The sequence below is a fragment of the Podarcis pityusensis genome (assembly GCF_964106645.2).
Source record: "Podarcis pityusensis genome assembly, chromosome: 2".
In the NCBI taxonomy this organism is placed as follows: Eukaryota; Metazoa; Chordata; class Lepidosauria; order Squamata; family Lacertidae; genus Podarcis; species Podarcis pityusensis.
The window spans coordinates 113,467,584-113,485,034 of NC_138029.1; the positions used below are offsets into that span (position 1 = coordinate 113,467,584).

Genomic DNA, 17,451 nt, shown 5'->3' on the forward strand with positions numbered 1-17,451 from the left:
AAGTCCCCAGGGGAGGAGGTTCTGCAAGCAAGGTAGTTCCTGAAAGCTAGACTTTCTGCCTTTGGAAGGAGAATTTAGCAGTTTTTAGACCACTCAAGCTGCAAAAATAGCACGTAAAAATAGCCCTCTACTCCTCAGTCTCATGAATATGAGACTTCCCCAATTGCCGCGGGAGTTGACCACACCAAACATGTGAAGCAATGCACCTTTCCACTCTGTTGGTTTGTGACACACTCGCTTGTGCAATGATTGCGTACGGCGGCAGCACACCGTAAACTGAAGCTGAATCCTGCGAAGAAGGAAATCCTGTGGGTTAGCGGTTTGCAGGTTTGGGAAACTGGAAGCTCACCTGTTATCGATGGGGTTGCACTTTCCCCGAAGGAACAGGTATGTGGCTTGGATGCACACTGTACATAAAAAGGTAACGGACCCCTGGGTGGTTAAGTCCAGTCAAAGGTGACTATGGGGTGTGGTGCTCATCTCGCTTTCATTTTTTTTTTTAATTTTTTTTATTGATTTTACAGAAAAGTTTTAAACAATACAAACAAATAAAAAGACATACAAACATGTATAGTTTCATAACCTTTTTTTCATATCCCTCTCTTCTCGGACTCCCCCAAACCTCCCCTTCCTACATCCCAATTTCCAAAATTATTTCAGCAAATTCTAAATAATTTTATCAAATATATTTTTTCTTATTCTTTTCTTCAGCTTAATCTTATGTCGCTGTAATCTCCTTTTCTTTCTCCAAACCTCGACATTTTAACATTCCTCAATTTTATAATAGTTCTTAAGATAAATTTTAAATTTCTTCCAATCTTCTTCCGCCGTCTCTTTCCCCTGCTCACGGATTCTGCCAGTCATCTCAGCCAATGTCATATAGTCTATCACCTTCATCTGCCACTCTTCCAAGGTGGGTAGTTCTTCTGTCTTCCAATACTTTGCGATGAGTATTCTTGCTGCTGTCGTAGCATACATAAAAAAAGTTCTATCTTTCTTTAACACCAATTGGCCGGCAATGCCCAAGAGAAAGGCTTCTGGTTTCTTCGGGAAAGTACATTTAAGTACCTTTTTCATTTCATTATATATCATTTCCCAGAAAGCCTTAATCTTCGGGCACGTCCAGCAAAGGTGATAGAAAGTACCTTCAGTTTCTTTACACTTCCAACACTTATTATCAGGCAAATGATAAATTTTTGCTAGCTTGACTGGGGTCATGTACCACCTATAGATCATTTTCATAATATTTTCCTTTAAGGCATTACATGCCGTAAATTTTATACCGGTGTTCCACAACCATTCCCAGTCAGCAAACATAATGTTATGACCAATGTCCTGTGCCCACTTAATCATAGCTGATTTAACTGTTTCATCTTGTGTATTCCATTTCAGCAGCAGATTATACATTCTTGACAAGTTCTTAGTATTGGGTTCTAACAGTTCAGTTTCTAATTTTGATTTCTCCACCTGGAAGCCAATTTTCCTGTCTTGTTTATACACCTCCATTATTTGATAATAATGGAGCCAATCTCGAACTTTGGATTTCAATTTCTCATAACTCTGTAACTTCAACTTATCTCCATCTTGTTCCAAAATTTCCCAATACTTTAGCCATTCGGCTTCCATATTAAGCTTTTTCAACGCCGTAGCTTCCAAAGGTGACAACCATCTAGGGGTTTTACTTTCCAACAAATCTTTATATCTTATCCAAACGTTATATAATGCTTTTCTGACAATATGATTTTTGAAGGCCCTATGCACCTTAATTTTATCATACCATAAATATGCATGCCAACCAAATGTATTGTTAAAACCTTCTAAGTCCAAGATATCTGTATTCTCGAGGAGCATCCATTCTTTCAGCCAGCAAAATGCTGCTGCTTCATAATACAGTTTTAAGTCCGGCAGGGCAAACCCCCCTCTTTCTTTTGCATCCGTCAGTATTTTAAATTTTATTCTGGGCTTTTTGCCCTGCCAGACAAATTTCGAAATATCCTTCTGCCACCTCTTGAAACAGTCTATCTTGTCAAGAATTTGTAATGTTTGGAACAAAAATAACATTCTAGGCAATACATTCATCTTAATAACTGCAATTCGGCCTAACATTGACAATTTCAAATTTGACCATATTTCTAGATCTTTTTTAATTTCCGACCAACATTTTTCATAATTGTCTTTATACAAGTTCAAATTCTTAGATGTCAAATAAACCCCTAGGTATTTCACCTTCTTTACCACTGTCAAACCTGTTTCATTCTGGAACTTCTCCCTCTCCATGACTGTTAAATTTTTTTCCAAAACTTTAGTCTTTTGTTTATTCAATTTAAATCCGGCCACCTGACCAAATTCTTGAATTAGCTCCAACACCCTTTTTGTACTAGTGTCTGGCTCTTGTAAAGTAAGTACTAAGTCATCTGCAAAGGCCCTTAACTTGTAATGTTTGGCTCCGACCTGTACACCTTTAACCTGCTGGTCATCTCTAATCATATTTAGCAACACCTCCAGAACAGAAATAAAAAGTAATGGGGAAATTGGGCACCCCTGTCGTGTCCCTTTTTCTATTTTAAATTCTTCAGTTATCACATTATTTACAATCAACTTAGCCTTTTGTTCAGCGTATATGGCACCCATACCATTCTCGAATCCTTGGCCTACCCCCATCCCATGAAGATTCTTTTTCATAAAACTCCAAGAAATATTGTCAAAGGCTTTCTCCGCGTCCACAAAGATCAGAACTGCTTTAGTGTTTATGTTCACCTCTAATAATTCCAAAATGTCTATTATGTTCCTCACGTTGTCTGATAAATGCCTTTTTGGGAGAAAGCCTGCTTGGTCCTTATGAATCTTCTCCATCAACACTCTTTTCAGTCTTTTTGCCAGAATGTCTGCAAAAATTTTATAATCCACATTAAGTAATGATATTGGGCGGTAGTTCTTAAGTTGAGTCTTTTCAGTCTCTGTCTTTGGTATGAGTGTAATATACGCTTCTTTCCACGATTCTGGTGCCCTTTTCCCCTCTAAGATCTCATTACAGACTTCCTTTAATGGTTGTACCAACCACTCCTTCAAAGCTTTATAGTATCTGGAAGTCAGTCCATCTGGTCCTGGAGATTTGCCCAGTTGCATGTTTTGAATGGCACCCTCTATCTCTTGATCTGTTATTGCTCATCTCGCTTTCAGGCCGAGGGAGCCGGCGTTTGTCCACAGACAGCTTTCCGGGTCATGTGGCTTCTGGCGCAACGGGATACCATGACGGAAGCCAAAGTGCATGGAAACACCATTTACCTTCCTGCCACAGCAGTACCTATTTATCTACTTGCACTGGTGTGCTTTTGAACTGCTAGGTTGGCAGGAGCTGGGATAGAGCAATGGGAGCTCACCTCATCGCAGGGATTCGAACGCCGACCTTCTGATTGGCAAGCCCAAGAGGCTCAGTGGTTTAGACCACAGCGCCACCTGTGTCGTGTTATATCACTTTACCAGTCATGGCTAACCCCATGGGTAGGCAAACTAAGGCCCGGGGGCCGGATCAGGCCCAATCTCCTTCTAAATCCAGCCCACGGGCGGTCCAGGAATCAGCGTGTTTTTACATGAGTAGAAAGTGCCCTTTTATTTAAAATGTATCTCTGGGTTATTGTGGGGCATAGGAATTCATTCATTCCTCCCCCCCCCCCCAAAATATAGTCCGGCCCCCCACAAGGTTTGAGGGACAGTGGACCGGCCCCCTGCTGAAAAAGTTTGCTAACCCCTGGCTAACCCCAAAGATGAACTGTAGTTTGCAAAAAGAGCCACCATTCCAGGCACCCTTAACAAGCGACAGTTCCTGGTGTTTTCTATGAGTATTCAAGTGCTATTAATAAGTGTGAATGTGGCTTTAGGTCCTTCGCTGTCCCTGGAGGCAGAGCTGGCTGAGTGACTGAGTGCTTTGTCCCAGCTTCGGTTGATGCACCAGCTGTGGCCATTCCTGGACAGGGACACAGCCTGGTCTCAGAGGTGCAGACACTGGTAATTTCTAGCTTGCATGGCTTCAATGTGCTCCTCGCAGGGCTGCCCTCGAGGTTGGTGAGGAAACTGTAGCTAGCGCAGAATGATGGGCTTCAGTTTCTAGCCAGAACAGCTCTGCAGCAGCGAGGAAAGCTTTGCATTGGTTGCCAGTGTATAACTAAGCCACGTTCGAGGTGCAGTGGTACCTCGGGTTACATACGCTTCAGGTTACATACTCTTCAGGTTACAGACTCCGCTAACCCAGAAATAGTACCTCAGGTTAAGAACTTTGCTTCAGGATGAGAACAGAAATCGTGCAGCGGCGGCAGTGGGAGGCCCCATTAGCTAAAGTGGTGCTTCAGATTAAGAACAGTTTCAGGTTAAGAACGGACCTCCGGAACGAATTAAGTACTTAACCCGAGGTACCACTGTAACATGAAATCATAATAGGTGTAAATATATGATGCAAACTACTAATAACTATAAATAGCAGAATGTAGGCACCCTACATATAGAAATGAGCAATTACGAATTAAGTTCTTAACCCGAGGTACCACTGTATTAGAATTGTAGAGTTGGAAGGGATCCCCTACAATGTAGGAATCTCAGCTAGATCGTACATGGCCTTCCAACCTCTGCTTCAAATAACCTGCTTTGAATTTCTGCTTTGGATCTTGTGGCGCCTCTTTTTCGGCCTCGTACTCAAGCTGACGTTTCTCCTTTTTCTAGCTTGTTCCGTCTCAAAGTTTGGCAGTATTTCTAGCTCCTTTGCAATCTCAGGGGCATCTATCAAAACCCCACAAGGCTTCTTGGACACTTGGGATTGGCTTGCAGCTGAATTTAAACAGCTTCCTTATTTTTTAGTAGTTTGCAAGATGGACTTCGAAAAGGATGTTGTATCATGTTGACACGAAATACCACAAACTTGCACCAGCAGTTTAAAAGCAAGCGTGTTTTAACTGTGTGTGTGTGTAATACAGAACCTCCTGCATTGCAGGGCACTAGACTAGATTGCCCTTAGGGTTCCCTTCCAAATCACAGCAGGTATAGGGAACCTTTGTGTTAAGTTGTGGGTGAACATATCAGACGACACAGCGATTCTTCAAACAGCTCTTGCTTATTTACAGGCCAGGACAGAACTGAACTGAAGGGTTCAGTCAGTCTGCTTATATAGAGCTCCACTACAATGTAACTGTAACAATTTTCTAAAACTATCCAGTCACTGAACGTCACTTTCGATCCCTTATTTGCATAACTATCTACAGTATCCCCCTGCTGGCCGAGGGTGAGAACTTCAGTACATAACACTTTGGCTCTCCAGCTATTGCTAAACTACAACTCCCATACTGATATTCTATGAAGAGCTCAGAGTTGCATTGGATTGTTAGGCCTACAACCCAGTTTGGGGATCAAACTGGATAGCAAACTTCAAATAACAACCTTGCTGTATGCGTCTATGCCATGGGTAGGCAAACTAAGGCCCGGGAGCCGAATCCGGCCCAATCGCCTTCTAAATCTGGCCCGCGGATGGTCCAGGAATCAGCGTGTTTTTACATGAGTAGAATGTGTCCGTTTATTTAAAATGCATCTCTGGGTTATTTGTGGGGCATAGGAATTCATTATTATTTTGAAAATATAGTCCAGCCCCCCACAAGGTCCGAGGGACAGTGGACCGGCCCCCTGCTGAAAAGGTTTGCTGACCCCTGGTCTATGCTGAGACACGCAGTGTAAGGTGTTTTCTTTGCAAAAGGGAATGCAAAGGTATCAGAATGAACAACCAGACCACAATCTGGGATTTTCCTTTGCAAAGGAATATACAGACAAATAACCAGACCCAAAACGAAAGCTCAAAGCTGACAAAATACAACAAAGTGTTTTCGCCCTTGTGGGGATTGACCCTGCGAAGATTTTCCCCTGTTCATATACGCATCTACCAAAGACCTCAGCCAGAGATCCTGCACAAGTGCAAATAGGGAAAAGGGGAGATATGCAGACGGGTGCAGCTCTTTGAATTCTGCTGTTTAAGTCTTCTCTGAATTGTAATCCTTTCTTCAAACTGTGATCCTTTCCTTAATTGGCTTCTTCCAATTGTCCTTCTCCGAACTGATCGTCTCATTCCACGTGGTCTTCTCTACAGTTGCATTCCCTGCCTTCTCTGAGCTGGTATTGAGAAGGGACTGTTTTTATAGTGACACGTCCTGGCAAACAGAATTCCGCCTCCCTCCATTGAATCCAGAAAGCCAATTGGCTTATGAAAACAGCATTCTTCTCTGCCAGGATCCAGGTCTGAACTATCTCAATTTTGTTCTCGCAACATGCACGGGAACTTTTTCTCAAAGTAGTCCAGACTGCCAATATTGCTCATCTGCTAGACCAAACCTGCTTTGAAGCCCTCTGATAAGCAAAATCTTTAAACCATGCTTAAAGATACAAGATGTATACAAGATGCTAAATTAGCACAAAGTAGGATGTTGCCCTGACCAATGACTCACATGCTCCCAAGTTACTCGAAGCACCTAGGGCGGACCTACGCTCGACGTTTATAACGTTAAAAATGCGTCATTAAAATGTGACACCAGAGGGCGCTGCAGAGCAGCAAGCCACTGGCAATGGAAAACTGCATTATTGGTAAACATCACAGTTGTACCTTGGTTCTCGAATGCTTTACTATTCGTACACAGTGCTTTTTTTCCAAAAAAATGTTTAGGGGTACTCTCATTTTCCTACTCATATTGAAATACTGCCCCTCAATGAGGCCAAACTTAGATTCACAAAATGTTTAGGGGCATGCGTACCCCTGTGAATCCCCAGAAAAAAAGCACTGCTCATACGTTTTGGCTCCCGAATGCCAAAAACCCAAAAGTGTTCCGGTTTTCAAACTTTCTTCAGAAACAGAGCTTCTGATTGAGTGCAGGAAGCTCCTGCAGCCAATCAGAAACCGCGCCTTGGTTTTCGAAAGTTTTCGGACGTTGAATGGACTTCTGGAATGGATTATGTTCAAGAACCAAGGTACGACTGTATATAACATTATATTCAATAAAGTTTAACTGGTCAGTGTAGATCGGTTACTCGCTTCCGTGGTTTCCTTAAAAAGAAAACCAGTTTGCTTGCAATTATGGAGATATAACTATATAGGAACCTCTCCCTTAGTCTAGGCCTCTATAATTTGAGAGGATTATCTTACTTATTGTTCATTACATTTGTAATACAATGGTACCTTGGGTTACAGATACTTCAGGTTACAGACGCTTCAGGTTACAGACTCCACAAACCCAGAAATAGTACCTCAGGTTAAGAACTTTACCTCAGGATGAGAACAGAAATTGCGTGGTGGCGGCGGGAGGCCCCATTAGCTAAAGTGGTGCTTCACGTTAAGAACAGTTTCAGGTTAAGAACGAACCTCCAGAACAAATTAAGTTCCTAACCTGAGGTACCACTGTACACCTTTCCTTCCAAAGGACCCCAGGATCGCAAGCATCGAAACACTAAAACAATGCAACTGAAATCAAAACATTTAAAGACAATTAAAAACTATGTAAAAACACTGGAAGGTGCTATGGAGAGACATCAGTCAGGTTTTCGAGGGTCACAGATCCTAGACTGTTCCAGAGGCGGAGTCCAGTGTCTCAGGGACGCACAATAAGTTCGGTTCCATCCCACACACGGAACCAAGGGAGAACCTTTTGCCCTCCAAAAGCGGCTGAACTGAACGTGTAGATTGTGGTCTGGGTTTCCGGATCGAAGAAATCCACCTGCCCTGCAGTGTAGTCCAAAAACACGCGGATCCACTGTGGCCTCTTGCGAAAGGAGAGCTTTGTGTGGGGAGTGGTGAAAGCTATGTAGTTCCCAAGTCCCTCGTATTCTCCTATCCCCCAGATGCCCGCAGCCGGGCTGAAGTCTGTCAGCCCCTCTCTCTTCACAGACTCCTTGGCCACCCCCACTGCCCATTCCCCCTTGCCCTTCACGCCAACCTCCCAGCAGTGTTTGCCTGAAGTGAATCCCTCCCTGCCCAGCACACAAACGCGCTGGGTAAATCTCTTGGTGTTGTTGGGAAGAGTCTGCTCCACCTCTCCCCATCGCACACTTTTCTCATCCTTGGATACCACCAGCCGCCGGTGGGCCGTGTCTGGATCCAGAGTCACACGGGCTGCAAAAAAAGGAAATGAAGGATCAGACCGTATGTTAAGTTGTGGGTGAACATATCAGACGACACAGCGATTCTTCAAACAGCTCTTGCTTATTCACAGGCCAGGACAGAACTGAACTGAAGGGTTCAGTCAGCCTGCTTATATAGAGCTCCAGTACAACGTAACTGTAACAATTTTCTAAAACTATCCAATCACTGAACGTCACTTTCGATCCCCTATTTGCATAACTATCTACAGTATCCCCCTGCTGGCCGAGGGTGAGAACTTCAGTACATAACACCATAGGATGGTAGATTCCTCCCTGGCTGCTATATTCCACCTTCCAAAACTTGGAGAAATATATTTGATTGGCAGGTGCAGAGGCAAAAGCAAGCAGAGCAGCAGATGTGACTGTGTTGTCAGCTGCACACCTGTTTTTGAATCCTCCTGTGGGCTTGGCTGGAGAAAGGAGAGAAGGTTTGTTACCTCTCTCCTCTCTCCAGCTAGGCCAGCAGGAGACCTTATCATAGCTGTCAACATTTCCCCCTTTTTAAGGGAAATTACCTTATTCCGAATAGGATTCCTCGCAAGAAAAGGGGAAAGTTGACAGCTATGGGCCTTATCTCAGTTCAAGGACCCATTCCGCAGGTCAAAAAGGAATGCGAGCCAAGCAGGTCGGGTGAGGAGTGTGGCCTGGGGATTAATCCTAAAGGTGAGACACAGAGGTGCAAAGGTCGCAACAGGGCTTGAGGTTCCTCAGCCCTTGCCTACTCTTTCTGTTGACACTTCAACGTGAAAGTGGACCCTTCCATTCCTCCTTGCTCCCTGTTTTCAATTTCCTCCTCCAACACACAACTGGGCATACTCAGTCCTCCCTGGACCATTTTGCAGTAGGTTATTTTTTCCTTGTCACTTTGCCCTCGTAGGATATGTACTCATCCACTGAAAACGTCAGTGGACGCGGGTGGCGCTGTCGGTTAAACCACAGAGCCTAGGACTTGCCGATCAGAAGGTTGGTGGTTCGAATCCCCGCAACGGGGTGAGCTCCCATTGCTCGGTCCCTGCTCCTGCCAACCTAGCAGTTCGAAAGCACATCAAAGTGCAAGTAGATAAATAGGTACCGCTCCAGTGGGAAGGTAAACGGCGTTTCTGTGCGCTGCTCTGGTTCGCCAGAAGCGGCTTAGTCATGCTGGCCACATGACCCGGAAGCTGTACGCCAGCTCCCTCGGCCAATAAAGCGAGATGAGCACCACAACCCCAGAGTCGTTCGCGACTGGACCTAATGGTCAGTCGGATTCGAACCGCCGACCTTCTGATCGACAAGTCCTAGGCTCTGTGGTTTAACCCATAGTGCCACCCGCGTCCCTTAACAGTAGTACTACCACCTTACAAATGTATGGTAAAATTATTAAGGAGGGTTATGGTAGGCTTTGCATTCAAAGAGAGACAAAGGTGTTTAAATTACCTGTTGGATTTCCTGGAAGTGCAGTGCATGAATTGGGGGAACTCGGCGAGCAGGAACCGCCTTCCGCGTTTCTTACCTGGAAAACTTTCAGAATAGCTCAGGTTAGGGCAGGGATAGAGAACCTGTGTCCTTATGTAACCAGCATTGACCAACAGTAGGCCTCATGCACAGGCATGCACAGACAACAAACAGTATAATAAACTAAACACACGTTTCTTTATTATGTATGTAAATTATGTACCGTATTTTTTGCTCTATAAGACGCACCAGACCACAAGACACACCTAGTTTTTGGAGGAGGAAAACAAGAAAAAAATATTCTGAATCTCAGAAGCCAGAACAGCAAGAGAGATCGCTGCTCAGTGAAAGCAGCAATCCCTCTTGTTGTTCTGGCTTCTGGGATATCTGCGTAGCCTGCATTCGCTCCATAAGACACACACACATTCCCCCTTGCTTTTTAGGAGGGAAAAAGTGAGTCTTATAGAGCAAAAAATACGGTATATACTGTCGGGCCGTCCAACACCCTTCAGCGCCTGAGGCAAGGTCTGCCACCAACGTCCTCCGTCCAGATGGTCAGGTGGGAAGAGACCAGCAGCAACATGGCTGCTCTGTGGGAGCCTCCCCTTTTCACTGCCAGTCTTGACAGAAAAGGGGCATTCCACAAGGTGTTGTTGCTGGTGTCTCCCCAACTTTGGCTTTCAAATATGTTTTTGGCTTACTCAGTCTGGTTCGGGATCTCCTGCTGTCTGTGGAACATGCCACTTGAGGCAGATCACCTCACACTGCCTCATTGATGCACCAGTCGTGCTAGGGCAACAAGCTGAAGCCTTTCTAGCCCGTCTCTGCACCTCAGGTTTTGCCACCTCCCTCTGCCACATGGTAGAGCCGGCCCTGATATACTGTATAAATATAAAACTATGATTCACTGGATATACATCAAGCAGGATTGTAAAAACATCTTCAGAACTCCTGGGGCTGCGCTGGACAAAAAAGAGAGGAGGAGGAGGAGGAGGAGGAGGAGGAGGAGGAGGAGGAGATCTAACATTTCAAGAGATTTCAAACTCCAAGGGCAAGTTCTGCCCGGGATAAAGGTCACACTTTCTTGCAGGCATACTCCACTGCATTCCACAACAATATCTGATGGTAGATAAAGAACCTGGAGAAATATGCAATTACCGCAAACAAGACTTAAAAGAAATATCCAGGCCTCCTCCAAACTCCTGTGGATCAGCCCATCTGCCTGCTTCTGGAACGTTCTTAGAGGACAGGCTACTGAGCATGCTCAGCCACTGTGCAGAGAAGAAGAAGAGGGGTCCATTGATAGGTTTTTGGTTTTGCAAAGTATTGTCCCGATCTTAATAATGAGGATATAGCAACATGCTTTACGCTTAGACTCTCATCACTGCTGATCATCTTGAGTGACCTTGGGCCAGAGAGCAGAGATTCAGGCCAGGCCAATTCCACCCAGTCCAAGTCAATCATCATCATCTGACACGGACAGTTTGGTTAAGAGCAGTAGACTCATAATCTGGGGAACCGTGTTCGCGTCCCCGCTCCTCCACATGCGGCTGCTGGGTGACCTTGGGCCAGTCACACTTCTCTGAAGTCTCTCAGCCCCACTCACCTCACAGAGTGCTTGTTGTGGGGGAGGAAGGGAAAGGAGATTGTGAGCCGCTTTGATACTCCTTAGGGTAGTGATAAAGCGGGATATCAAATCCAAACTCTTCTTTTTCTTCTAACAAACCTTCAGTAGCCTGCTTGATCTCTGCTTCTGCCTCTGTTTCTGGACTGCTGTCTGCCACAGCCTCTTCCTGCTCACTAAACCCTGTTGCCTCTTTCTGCTCCCTACACCCCCTCCTCCAAGTCGGCTCCCTCTTCTCTCTCCAGCCACTCCTCGTTGTCCCACCACCAGTCCCCTGGCTCTGAGTCTTCTTCTCCCACCACTCCTTGGCATCCAGCCAGTCCATGATGACAGCTTGAGGTTCCCCATGTCTCTGACACAGGAGCAGGGCCAGGAAAAGATGGGGCAGCCCCACCATGAGTTAGAATAGGTCAGAAGCCTACCTATAAGAACAATGATCAGGGCCACGTTCAGAGCGATGCTGACTGCCAGTAAGACCCTCAGCGTGACTTTGCAGCATTTCGAAGGAGTTTCTGTGGAGTTGATAAAGTTTCATCAGGAAAACGCAACCACATCCATTTTATGAAAAGCAGAAGCGAATGGGGTGCTCGGATTCAGGGTTCCAAGTGAACCCATCTGGGAATACTCCATTCCACCACCACCCCTCCAATTGGTCTTCATTCTGTGCCCCTGGAGTGAGCAATATTATTTTCATTGGTTTGTTTTGGGGTTCCCTTCCATTAGGGTCCCACTGCTGCCCACACCCTCCAATATTTATTGTACTTTGCAAAACCTGGAATCCACACTCTGGCTTGCTGATTCCGTAGATGGTGCTGTTTTTGCTACCTAAGGATCCCCACTTAGAGAATGAATTCACTATTACTAGATAAGGGGTGGTAGTTAGCTAGATTTTACTCAGAGCAGACCCACAGAAATGAATGAACAGGATTAACACGGGTTCATTGATTTTGCTCTGTCTGCTCTGAGTAAAACATAGCTGAATAGCACCAAAGATTGTTTTGCCCTCCTTGCCACAAATGGCCAACGTTCAGAGAGGACTGAGGCTAGTTTAAAGCCACTGCAGGACTTTGAGCTGAACTAACGGCTTCTTGCTCATGTGCCTGATGACTGCTATGGTACAAAGAGCCTGGCCTTGATATTCCAGAAGGGGCAGGTTTGCCATACATCTAGAATTTCCTGGACATGTCCAGGATTTAACTGGGGGAAATAGCGTCTGGGGGGAGATTTCGTAAAATCGGCACAAAAAATCCAGAATTTTGAGGTCAACAACTTTTGTGTCCTGAATTTCACTTCCAGAAATATGGCAACCCTAAGAAGGGGGCTTTTTAATGGGATTACAGAAATGTCAGGCAGGTGTAAAGTACTACTCTTGGATATACTTAGGAATACAGTTGCAAAAACAACAGCTATGCAAGCAAATGGTTGGCCCCTGAGAGATGTTGGCTCCTTTTCTTTAAGTTCTTATGAGTCACAGTGAAGTGATCAGATCCTGGAAGGAACCTTGCCTAATATTAGGCATGACGTACCGCCCTAAAAGTTTCCATTCTTGCTGAATAGTTCCTCACCACAGAGGCAAAGAAAGAAGCGCAATCCGCCTGAATAGGCTACTTTCCCAAGCACGACTCTTTTACAGCTATATGTGGAGAGCTGATAAGATTAATCATACTGAATGCCTGGTCCTATAGGCGGCATACACACCATACAGTTAAAATACACCCCCCCCCACCATAATCCTGGAAACTGTAGTTTGTTAAGGGTGCTGGGGGTGGTTGCTCTGTGAGAAGTAAACTGCAGTTCTTAGGACTGGGAGGTGTGGGTGCTCTAGGTAAAGCTAAAGGGACCCCTGACCATTAGGTTCAGTCATGACCAACTCTGGGGTTGCGGCGCTCATCTCTCTTTATTGGCCGAGGGAACCAGCGTACAGCTTCTGGGTCATGTGGCCAGCATGACTAAGCCCCTTCTGGCAAACCAGAGCAGTGCATGGAAACACCGTTTACCTTCCTGCCGGAGCGGTACCTATTTATCTACTTGCACTTTGACGTGCTTTCGAACTGCTAGGTTGGCAGGAGCAGGGACCGAGCAACGGGAGCTCACCCCGTCGTGGGGATTCGAACCGCCGACCTTGTGATCGGCAAGTCCTAGGCTCTGTGGTTTAACCCACAGCGCCACCTGCGTACCTGTGGGTGCTCTAAATGTGTTTTAATTATACGTAGCCTAGTCTCTTGTTGAAAACAACTGAACCCTTAACATGGTCTCCTTCAGTAATAATAATAATAATAATAATAATAATAATAATAATAATAATTTATTATTTATACCCCACCCATCTGGCTGGGCTTCCCCAGCCACTCTGGGCAGCTTCCAAAAAAATATTAAAATGCTGTAATACATCAAACATTAAAAGCTTCCCTAAACAGGGCTGCCTTCAGATGCCTTCCATCTCCTTGGCTTGTCCAGGGCCTGTGCTGTTTGGGGTATATATTCTATAAGATAAGCTTAATTGTTGGAGGAAGAAGAAAGCTCTCTTGAGAAGAGACCTGAGTCCATTTATCGTTCTCCACAAAGAGCTCTGACCTGGGTTGGGTGATTTTTTGCAGTGGAGTTTTCTCCACTCTGGGACTCGAGGCGGCTTACACGAAATTGAAAACAGGCCAAAAATTAAGAATTAGACTGAGAAAGAATAAATGCCCCAAGGTGATCTTTGTGGCTGAGCAGGGAGGCTTTGCTCCCAAGGCTCCCAAACCTTATTACAATACTCTGGCCACTAAACCACACACACTCTCCTATTAACAGTAACAAGCCAGTGACTTTGGTAAGAAATCAAACACAGTGGCGTAGTGTGGGGGGTGCAGGGGGGGCCGGCCGCACCGGGTGCAACATCTGGGGGTTAGGGTTAGGGGGCGCAAATCCACGGGTTAGGGGGTGCAAATTACTTGCCTTGCCCCGGGTGCTAACAACCCACGCTACGCCACTGATCAAACACCCTTGACAGGAATATTTGCTTGCCAGCTAGTTAAAGCTTACTGTAACTCAGTTTTGGTCCATACCTTGTGGCTTTGGGGGAACAGGTGGCGCATAGGTGTCTCTGCTTCCTCTGTCTATTGTCATGTATCCTTCTTCATCCTCCATCCTCTAGGCTTTCTCTTCAGCCCCGAGTAAAGCAGCTTCTGCAAGCGAGATGATTCCTGGAAGCTAGCCTTTCTGTCCTTAGAAGGGAGAGTTCTTAACTTTCATAGACGATTCAAGTTGTAAAAAAAACAAAAAAACAACAACCACCCATATGTAAAAATTGGCGCAGGAACAACCCTCCTCCTCCGTCTTGTGCAAGTGAGACTTCCTCAGTTCCCAGCGATATCATCTGGAGATGAACACACCAAACATGTTTGACAACCTCCCTGAGGTTTGCGACTGACTCGCTTATGCAATGACCACGTACGGCAGTTGGCATCCTGTGAACTGAAGCTGGATCCTGCAATGAAGGGAAATCCTGTGGGTTAGTGGATTTCCAGCTTCAGGAAATTGGCAGCTTACCTGTTCTTGATGGGGTTGCACTTTCCCTGAAGGAACAGGTACGTAGCTTGGATGTGCACATTGTACATTTAAAGCACTCTTATACCACTTATTACTTAATTGGTTTTAATTGGTTACTTTTTTCCCTGTTTCCTGCCTATATTTTTAGCTGTTTCTGTTTCAGTTGTAAGCCACCTAGAGTCCTCATCAGGGAAAAAGACAGGATATAAATATTGGAAGAAGAAGAAGAAGAAGAAGAAGAAGAAGAAGAAGAAGAAGAAGAAGAGGAGCTTTTTCTGGGGGGGACACAGGTGTACACATACCCCTAAACATTTTGTGAATCTAAGTTTGGCCTCATTAAAGTGCAGAATTTCAATATGAGTAGGAAAATGAGAGTATCTTTAAACATTATTATTTTTTTAGAAAAAAGCACTAATAATAATAATATTAATAATAATGCCTCCCCCAAAAGAATCTGGGGAACTGTAGCTTGTGAAAAGTGCCGACCTCTTACAGCCGCTATTCCAGGCACCCTTAACAAACTACAGTTCCCAAGATTCCCTCGGTTGTCTTTTCTCTTGGGTGACGTTTATAAGACATTTTCGAAATAGTGATTTGTAAATGGGGAAGCGTGAAACTATATATATCATCAAAAAATTGCCAGGAAGGGAAGCTTCTTTCTTGCGGTGAAAGCATTTGTTTTCATAGAATCACAGAACTATAGAGTTGGAAGGGAGCTCAAGAGTTCTCTAGCATAACCCCCTGCAATGCAGGAATCTGAGCTGAAGTGTTCAAGACAGGTGGCCCTCCAACTTCTGCTTAAAAGCTTCCCAGGAAGGAGAGTCCACAGCCTCCCGAGAGAGACCATTCGACTGTCCAACAGCTCTTGCTATCAGAAAGACTTAACAAATTTATTGTGCCACTTCAAGTCTACTTCGTCAGATGCACAGGGTGAGACCTTAGTTGCTAGGCATGTAGAAGAAGAAGAAGAAGAAGAAGAGTCTGGATTTGATATCCCGCTTTATCACTACCTGAAGGAGTCTCCAAGCGGCTAACATTCTCCTTTCCCTTCCTCCCCCACAACAAGCACTCTGTGAGGTGAGTGGGGCTGAGAGACTTCAGAGAAGTGTGACTGGCCCAAGGTCACCCAGCAGCTGCGTGTGGAGGAGCGGGGAAGCAAACCTGGTTCCTCAGATTACGAGTCTACTGCTCTTAACCAAACTGTCCGTGTCAGATAATGATGATTGACTTGGACTGGGTGGAATTGGCCTGGCCTGAATCTCTGCTCTCCTATTTCCCATGAGCAGCTGTCCAACAAGAGGTCACCATGGAGTCAAAAGTAACCCAAGGAACACTGTCTGGAAACAAAGGGATTGCCGGGCTACCTTTTCCTGTGCATTTATGGTCTATCTCGAACAGGCACAACCTATCACTCTGACCACAGTTCCTAGGTTTAATTTAGTTCTTGGTATAAGCTTTCGTGTGCATGCACACTTCTTCAGATACTTCTTGGTATCTGAAGAAGTGTGCATGCACACGAAAGCTTATACCAAGAACTAACTTAGTTGGTCTTTAAGGTGCTACAGGAAAGAATTTTTTACTTCGACTATGGCAGACCAACACGGCTACCCATCTGTAACTAGGTTTAATTTGTAATAACAAATTTAAGGTCTTATATATATATTATAAATGTTCATAAATGCACCAACCAAGCACATACATAGATAGGTGGACTACATGTCTGGAGCAGCACAGGAAGACCGCCCTGAAACCATTTTGACTCCCAAACTGACCAAATGTTTTCTCTGCAAGGAGGGAGGGGGCGAGGGAACCTTCCCATTGTCTCAGGAGTTGGGTAATCGTCATCTCAAAGAAGTGGCCAGACTACCAGGAAAGGCAATCAGATAAGGCATTATCAGATAACCTGGCAGACAGGAAAAACAACAACGTTCAAATTTCTGTTGTAGACCGCCTTTTCTGTGATGTGGGTGTGATGTTTGTGGGGGGTGGTCTTGGGTTACACCCCTTCTGTGATGTAGGTATGATGTATGGAGGGGTGGTCTTGAGCTCCAGGGAAAGGAATTTAAAATGTCTATATAAGGGCAGGCACACCTTGGTTCTGGGTCCTCCTCCTTTCCTGCGTGTGAGGGGATTACCCTGTTGCAACAGTTCAATAAAGATCAGGCTTACTAGCTGTTTTGCTTCTCAGTATTCTCTGGTTGGCCTGTGTTATTTTCTCCCACCGATGGAGTACCTACAAAGGACTCTATAAAAGGCTCTTGCATATAAGGGAATAAGGGCAGATTTTGTTTACAACAATTCCTGCATATCAGGCAGATTGATTGGCTAAGGTGGGCATCTGGGGCTCAGCCCGGACACTGAGGTCCAGCTCTGAGGGCCTTCTGGTGGTTCCCTCCCTGCAAGAAGTGAGGTTACAGGGAACCAGGCAGAGGGCCTTCTCAGTGGTGGCGCCCGCCCTATGGAACACCCTTCCATCAGAAGCCAAGGAAATAAACAACTATCTGACTTTCAGAAGACATCTGATGACAGCCCTGTTTGGGGAAGTTTTTAATGTTTGATGTTCTATCGTGCTTTTAATGTTGTGTTGGGAGCCGCCCAGAGCGGCTGGGGAAACCCAACCAGATGAATGGGGTATAAATGATAATTGTTATTACTCAGTGATTAGCTGCTTTGAAGGGATGCAGGGGAATCATTTGCATTGC

General features: G+C 45.1%; 1 protein-coding gene and 1 long non-coding RNA gene across 2 annotated transcripts in view; both read right to left on the bottom strand.

Moving 5' to 3' along the window:
• Positions 1-5,809: 5,809 nt before the first annotated feature.
• Positions 5,810-14,760, bottom strand: LOC308470058 (butyrophilin subfamily 1 member A1-like). Its single transcript, XM_080993304.1, has 4 exons — positions 14,266-14,760; positions 11,641-11,730; positions 9,577-9,660; positions 5,810-8,131 (listed from the first exon to the last, which is right to left on the bottom strand). The coding sequence occupies exons 1-4, from the start codon at positions 14,345-14,347 to the stop codon at positions 7,611-7,613; spliced, it is 777 nt and encodes a 258-aa protein (XP_080849430.1). The 5' UTR covers positions 14,348-14,760; the 3' UTR covers positions 5,810-7,610.
• LOC308470213 overlaps positions 5,810-17,451 on the bottom strand; it is a 143,058-nt gene continuing 131,416 nt past the window's right edge. Inside the window, exon 2 of the long non-coding RNA XR_013982266.1 lies at positions 5,810-6,134. This is a non-coding gene — a long non-coding RNA (uncharacterized lncRNA). The remainder of the gene's footprint in view (positions 6,135-17,451) is intronic.

What these genes read in the sequence shown, in the direction of transcription:
- LOC308470058 (XM_080993304.1), bottom strand. Translation starts at nt 14,347, where the DNA reads ATGGAGGATGAAGAAGGATACATGACAATAGACAGAGGAAGCAGAGAC. An exon ending in CCTGATCATTGTTCTTATAG is followed by an intron (nt 9,661 to 11,640) that starts GTAGGCTTCTGA and finishes CTATTCTGAAAG; the next exon opens with TTTTCCAGGTAAGAAACGCG. An exon ending in ACTTCCAGGAAATCCAACAG is followed by an intron (nt 8,132 to 9,576) that starts GTAATTTAAACA and finishes CTTTTTTTGCAG; the next exon opens with CCCGTGTGACTCTGGATCCA.